Here is a 7,967-nt window from a genome sequence, read left to right as displayed (position 1 = left end):
AAACCCCAAAACACACAGCGCCAAGAAGGTGAGCAAACATCTTAAGAACAGTATGCCATATACACCAGGTCCCTTGAAACAGTAAGGATAGACTGGCTCCCGGCACCCAAAGGTGTGGACGGAGTAGGCGAAGAAGGAATAACTCAGAGGCAGTGTTCAGATGATCAGTAGCAAGGTTCTCATTTTATTCTCCTATTACATCTGTATTTATACCAGTTGATTTTAATCCTATCCATTCTATACCAAAGGTTAGGGCATTTGTTATCTCCATTCCAAGGTCACTACTCTATTGTCCTGTTAAACTACAAGGAAGTAACTGAAGGAGATTATCCTAAGTAAAGATTATGTAGCTTAAGCATGATCGTTCGTACTCTGGGAATTTGGGCTCTATGTTCTGAAAAGGAGTATTTAAAAGTACTGGTGAACATTAATGTAGCTCCAAACATCAAATTAAGTCCACTGCTTTCCCTGTTGGCCAATAGGATATATCTTGTCAACACCAGTCTTTATTTAAAACTAGAGGCCCGGTGCATGAAATTTGTGCATGGGGCCGGTGGTCCCTCAGCATGGCCTGCACCCTCTCCAACCCAAGACCCTTTGGGGGATGTCTGACTGCTGGTTTAGGCCCAATCCCTCATCCCTCTCACAATCCTGGACCGCTGGCTCCTAACTGCTTGCCTGCTTGCCTGATCGCCCCCTTAACTGCTCCCCTGCTGGCCTGATCACCACTCCATCGAAAATGTTTATGAACCCCTTAATAGGCATGAAGTGCTGTGCTAGGCACCAGGGTTCTGACGGTGAGCAGCATCAGACCATGACCTCAACCTTATCTGTCAAACTCTGCACCAACACCACTATAAACTTGCCCTAGTTGTTCTCTCCCTAATACTCGAAGCTCTAGGTGTCTACATGGTATTAGAGAAAAATCTGTGTGTTTACATGGCTATCGCCTCCCCCGCCCCCCGCCTGGCAGGCAGCTCCACAAGAGGCAGGCCTAGGTCAATTCATCTTTTATTTCCCAGTGCACACCTCAGAGTCTGACACATAGTGGAGCTCAATAAATGTGTGTTAAATACATCATTTATTATTTATGCAGCCTTGGTACAGTCAAATCTGTTAAATGATTCTGCTGATAAATAGGAGAGAAATGAAAACAATTACACTCAGGAAAATTATAAACTTTTGAGATATTCCTTGTGTATTTTTTTCTATTTTGTTAGATTTTATTAGCAGTCTTAGCAGCTACTTTAAAAATGCCTGCAAAGCTAACATCATTCACCTTTAAAGAGATGCAAAGTATAAATATAGGTGAAATTATGCCTGATTAGCCTTTTTAGGTTTAAAATCATGAGAATTTCTTTTAAAATAATGAACTAAGCTTCCATTTAATTGGAAATACTTATGTATGTGAATGATTTAATATATAATAAGATTTGTTAAGTTTCTATACTAATTAACAACATTCATCTAGAAATGGAAAGTGGTAGAAGACATTCATGGAATTTCACATAACACCAAAGTCTGGCACATCCTTCAAATAGAGATAACATTGTTTATTTAAAAACCCTTAGAATAGATATACATGTTTCCTGAAGTTTATAAAAAATGTGCTGAACTGTCCTTGAAAATGAAAGAAGAAAGCCTGTCATTATTTGTGCCCCCAAAGGAGAAGAAGCCATTCTTCAAATAATGCTAAGCAGACTTGGGAGGCTTCTGCAGCAACACTATCAAGGGAACTTTGGAGATAAAGAGATGCAGTTTAAATGCAGAAATAATTAAAATGGTTATCCTTTAACCGTCATCTAAAAACCACAAACAAAAGCACTGGAGAGTGAAAGTACCTACTTGGTCTGATGTTTAGATCCTTTCAGGTGGGCGTGATACTGTTCTATTGAGTTTAGAGAGACACTGCAGATGGTACATCTGTAATTGCGCCTCAGACCTGTGGACAACAGACAGACCGCATTAGCTGCATCCTTGTCTTCAACCACCTGAATGGATTCTAGAATCTCCCAAAGTCAGGGACAGAATGTCTTAGCAGTTATCTGGTCCATCCCACCAACAACATTTTGATCCCTCCTTCCAGAGCCCAGTCAACACGTGTCTTAGCAGAAGTATAATTGTGAATATGTTAGAAGGTGCCTGCTCCATTTATGGGTGGCTGACATTATTAAAACATATTTTTGATATAAAATGGTTCTGGAAATTTTGTAACTTAAGCAAAGAAGCAGTGTAGTCTTTCTCAAGGCAGATAGAGATGGTAAGCTGTCTTATCTGCATGAAACTTGAGACTTCAGAGAATACCTGCCTCAATTCCTCCTCCACTACTCCAATGGCAGAGTCAGAAAACAACTTACATACCATTCACTTGGGTTCTTCTTTCAGGATCATCTTATAAAATGTAAATACTCAGAGGGATCATATATTAATCTATTTCACAAGAAAGCTTACTTCCCACTAGAGAGTTTAAAAGGATGTTATCTATTTATTTATTTATTCATTTAATTAGTTCATTAATAGGGGATCAACTTTGGACCAGGCACTGGGGATTCTAAGATGAATAAGATGCTCTCTGTTTCCAAAGAGGTTATTAAAAACCTCATTCTTTTGTAATATTGACTCATCTAGAGTCAACATGTTAGAAAGCAGCTTCAACAAAATAACTAAACATTTGCCACAGCTTAGAGACCCACAATTGAACACATTCCTTCTGATGGTGTGTCCCTGCAGAGCAGAGAGAAAAGGAAACTCAGAGTCAAGATCTGAAACTGCAGATATAAATCCCAGCTCCAATCATTTCTGGTTGTATGATCTAGAGCAGTGGTTCTCAACCTTGACCGCACATTAGAATAACCTAGAAATCTTTTTAAAATCCTGATTTCTGGGCCTCCTCTTCTGGAAATTCTGTTTCTTTGTTATGGGGTGGGGCCACAACATTCGTAACAAAGAAACAGAATTTCCGGAGGATGGGACCCAGAAATCAGGATTTTAAAAAGATTCCCAGGTGATTCTAATGTGCAGCCAAGGTTGAGAACCACTGATCTAGAGGAAGTCACATAATTTCTTCCTAGCCTCAATTTCCTTCAACTGCAAGATGAAGACAAGACCATCCACATCACAGGGTTGTTATAGGAATTAAGTGAATAATATATATTAAAATTCTTAGTAAGAGTTGTTTTTATTAATTTTGCTCCAAAATTCAATGTCTAACCATTGTAAAAACCAGACTATAAAGCAACTATAGCAATTTTTTCTGATGAATGCATAGTATTTTCTAAGAGACAAAATTCTTAATAGAAAAGTAATGCACATTGTTAGCCCTAGCTGGTTTGGCTCAGCATTGGCCTGTAGACTGAAGGGTCCTGGGTTTGATTATGGTCAAGGGCACACATTGATAGAAGAATTTTATGACCTGATATCTGGGTGCAATTATACAAATTATTTGACTTCTCTGTACTTCTGTTTTCTTATATGATGTAGGAGGACTGAGGAAAAACATGTGTGAAATGACGACTGACACATAACATGTGACCAATATAAATTAGCTATTATTATGATTTCAAAGAGGTGTTAAAATGGAATTATATCTGTCTCAATGTCCAGATGAAGCCCTAAGTTGAAGTCTTAAGACATAGATGCTAACTACATTGACATTACTAAAGTGAATATGAGGGCCACAATTCAGGGCATACAAAGGAAGTGATCAAGAACCAGTTTCCAGCCCCAAGCTCATCATTCACCACCAGTCTAAAAGAGAGATAGAAAGAAATAGGTAGAGACTTTCTAAAAGGGAGCTATACAGTACTGTGAGTTTTACTTCTCCTCCATGTGAGCTATGGAAAGAGTTCTCTCTCACCTGAAACCTATGGGAAAATAAATAGCTAATCACAATGGAATCAAAACCACAGATCTCTGAGACCTTTTTGGGAAGTAATCTAAGGGACTCAAAACTTTCCAGGTACAGACTGATGATTCAGAGATGAAATAGATAGCTGTTGACTCTCTATTCCCTTGGGCTTAAGCAATGACTCCCAAACTTCTGAGTGTGGATACAGCCTCCAGTTATGGTGCTAAAATGTAGATTCTCAGACACAACTTGTGGAGATTCCGATTCTATAAGTTTTGAATATGGCCTGGGAATATACAAGAAGTTTCAGACTAGTAACTCCAACCCTCAACATACACACATGCTTTAACAAGTACTGCCCCATAGATTCATATGCCTTTTGGTAACCTGAATTTGTCAGAACAATAGAAGGTCTTAAAATGTTATTCTATAAAAAAGAGCTGTGCTTATATCACTTTTGAATTTCACAGGTGTGCATGATTGAGAAAGTTGCCATAGTCCCCAAACCCAGAGGCTGTAAGTTATCACAACCAGCATGCATAGGAGTTGTTTAAATCCTTATCTCCCCTTTTATGCATGGAATCAGAATATGAAAGCCAGCTTCAGGCCTTTCTCACTCCACAGTTCTCCATCAATCTTCTCAGAATAAATGGTAACTACTTTTTATACAGGCCCCCTTCAGACTACAGACTAATCAAAGGTCGCATCATAACAAATGGAGGTTCAGTTTGGCAGCAGGCATAAAAATTTATTTTTAAAAATAGGCACTTTTAAGATCACCAACAAACCTAAAAAAATATTCCGATCTCTTACTTTCCACTAAAGGTTTCATGCTCTGCAGCCAAACAGAGGCGTGGGCAGGGAATATTTGGCACTTTATTGCGATGCAAACTACAGGGAGTATAAACTAGAAAGGCTGTGCATATAAACAAGAACAAAGGCAGCAAAGGAGCAGAGGATCCTCCCCCACACATGACACGGTGTCCTTGGTGGGAGCTTAGGGCTTTATTAATGCTCAGTTGAAAGCCAAAGACTTTGGAATTATACAGCTCTTTCTTCCTCAGAGAACCAGAGAGTCTTATTAAACAAAAATGCTAACTTTCCTATTTAATTCAGTTTTAGCGCAATACCATCTTAAGAGTATTCATGAAACCTCTGCAGACCTAAAGGTTATTTCTGCAGGATTGCCAATATGTGTTAGGAAATATAGTCCCTGCCTGCAAAGAACTGACAGTCCAGTTGGAGAGAGAATATATGAATACACATGTCAACAGTGTTAGGTAGATCATAAGTATCACAGTCTGGATGAGTGAGTGTTACAGGAACCAAGGGAGAAAATTGTTTCTAACTCAGAGAGTCTGAAAAAGCTTCCTGAAGATGCATCGCTTTTGTATTTATATTCCTGAGTACAGTATGTAGAACAGATGGTCCTGGAGGGGTCAGCAGTATGTGACTACTCTAGCAAAGTTAGACTTTAGATGTCCTTGCAACTTTAGATGCATCCATTCTACATTAGAGAAATTATGACTTTATTATGATGCCAGTTATTTTGCTGAATTCCAAGAATGTAAGAGAAAATAAAACAGGCAGAATAAAATTATTTATGGAGCTAGTCAGGTAGGAACACAGGAAACAAGTAAAGAAAGAAAAACATAATTAAAGATTGTGAAAGTGTAACACAGACTGTAAGCAGGATAATGAGAAAGAACCAGAGAAAAAGGGTGATTTTTTGGTAGCATAGTCAAGAGTTCTCTGAAAAGTATGATATGAAACCAAGGGAATAAGAATTAAGCTGTGATTGAAGAACTAGTTCAAGAGTTGTCCAGGAAGAGTAAACAGAAAACATGGAGAGGTGGGAGTGGGAATCGGCCTGGACTGTTCAAGGAACAAAATGTGGTGAAAGAAAGAAACTAAACAACTAAACTACACTAAACTAAACTAAACTAAACTAAACTAAACTAGTCAAGTCAGAATTCTATATCCAGCAAAAAAATATCCTTCAAAATTAAAAGTGGAATAAGAATATTTTCAATAAAAACTAAGAGAACAATTTTCCAGCAAACCCACATCACAGAAAGGCTTCTAAAGTCCTTTAGATGGGAGGCAAAAAAACACAAGATTTAAACTCCTATCTGCAGGGAAAGATGAAGAACACCATAAATGATCAATATGTGGATATCTATATTTGTATTCTTCTAAATTTATTTGAAGAAAGTGAACAATTTAAACTGTAACATTATATTGTGAATACATGACAATAATAACATAAGAATGAATAGGAGTAGGACAACACTACTGAATGATCATTATCTTTTGCATAAAATGGTAAATAGTAACTCTAAATAGACAGTGGTCATTTAAGAATGCATACTCCAATCCACTAGAAACAAATACAAAAACATAAAGCTATGGAGCCTATAGAGAAAGTAAAATAGGACGGTAAAATTATTTGATTAACACAGAAGAAAGCAAGAAAAGAGCTCTAGACCCAGAGGCTATCATTGGAGAATTCTATCAAACATTAAAGGATTGCAGACTATCTACTTATACAAATTCTTTCAGTGAAGAGAGGAGAAAGTGCAATACTAAATAGAATAATACTTGTTTTTGAGCCAGCATAACACTAACAAAAATAATTTACAGACTCTAAAAGTAAATAAAATTGTAGACCAATATTTGTCATAACCATGACATAAAAATCCTTTAAAATTTATCAAATCATCCCTAGCTGGTTTGGCTCAGTGGATACAGTGGCGGCCTGTGGACTAATGGATCTTGGGTTTGATTCTGGGTTATTGGCTCGATCCCCAGTAGGGGGTGTGCAGGAGGCAGCAGATCGATGATTCTCTCCATCATTGATGTTGATATCTCTCTCTCTCTCTCTCTCTCTCTCTCTCTCTCTCTCCCCCCCTCTCCCTTCCTCTCTAAAATCAATAAAAATATATTTTTAAAAAATAGCAAATTAGAAACACAAGATAGATACCGATATGCATGTATATATGTATATATACATTCATACATTCATTATGATATATGCATATATACATACATATAAAATAATCAAGTTTATTTAATTATTTTAAGAGGGAAGATTGGTTTAACACTTAAAAATAAAATTATATAATTCACTATATTAACTGAGAAAATAATATAATCTTAATAGCTGCAGAAAAGATAATTTGACAGATTTCAACATCATTCATGATAAAAATTCTCAGCATACTAGAAAAGAACTTTCTTACTTTAATAAAGAGCACCGATGAAAAACCTACAGCTAATGTTATATTGTGAAATGACTACCACAAGAAGTTTAGTTAGCATCCATTATCTCATATAGATACAAAAAGAAAACAGGAAAAATGTTTTTTTCTTGTATGAGACATTACAGGATCCACTACTCTCTTAGCAACTTTCAAATATACATCCATGTTAACTCGACTTACCATGTTGCGTATTACACCCCCAGTATTTATTTAACACATAACTGAAAGTTTCTACCTTTTGACCACCTTCATTGATTTAAAACAAAGGTGTAAGACAATTCAAAGGTGGGAGGACTTTTTCAACAAATAGTGCTGGAATAACTACATAAATGTGTGAAACTAAAGGACTTACATCAACTTCTACCTCATAACACACTTTAAAATTCAGATTTATTATATATTTAAATGTAAAGGGTAAAACTATAAAGCTTCTAGAAAAATACAGGTGAACATTTTATGAATTTGGGGTAGAGAGATTTCTTAGGAAACAAAACATATTGACATAAAAATGATAAATTGGATTTTATACAAATTAAAAGCCTCTGCTCATTAAGAAAACACCATTAAGAAGACAAAAAATATAAAAAGGTGAAGGGATTAAAACAAAAAGAGAAGAAAACAAAAAGTTAAGTCACACCCTAGGAAAAAAATATTTGCAATACATATATTTTATACAGGCCTTGTGTCCAGAATATACAATTAACTCCTATAAATCAATAAAAAAATGACAAACAACCCAATTTTTCCAAAGGACAAAATACTTGATCAAATATGTCATAAAAGAACATACAAAAAATGATCAATAAGCACAGGAAAAGGTGCTCAACATCATTTGTCACTCACCAGGGAAATAAAAA

General features: G+C 36.3%; 1 protein-coding gene across 1 annotated transcript in view; it reads right to left on the bottom strand.

Annotated features, from left to right (window-relative positions):
- Positions 1 to 7,967, bottom strand: part of ZMAT4 (zinc finger, matrin-type 4) — a 329,413-nt gene that overhangs the window by 47,453 nt on the left and 273,993 nt on the right. The window contains exon 6 of the mRNA XM_006765552.2: positions 1,846 to 1,942. Coding sequence (XP_006765615.1) covers positions 1,846 to 1,942 — 97 coding nt within the window. The remainder of the gene's footprint in view (positions 1 to 1,845; positions 1,943 to 7,967) is intronic.

This window comes from Myotis davidii, unplaced genomic scaffold, assembly GCF_000327345.1.
Source record: "Myotis davidii unplaced genomic scaffold, ASM32734v1 scaffold93, whole genome shotgun sequence".
NCBI lineage: Eukaryota > Metazoa > Chordata > Mammalia > Chiroptera > Vespertilionidae > Myotis > Myotis davidii.
The sequence above is the reverse complement of the archived record's forward strand: the minus strand, read 5'-3'. Positions and strand labels throughout refer to the sequence as shown.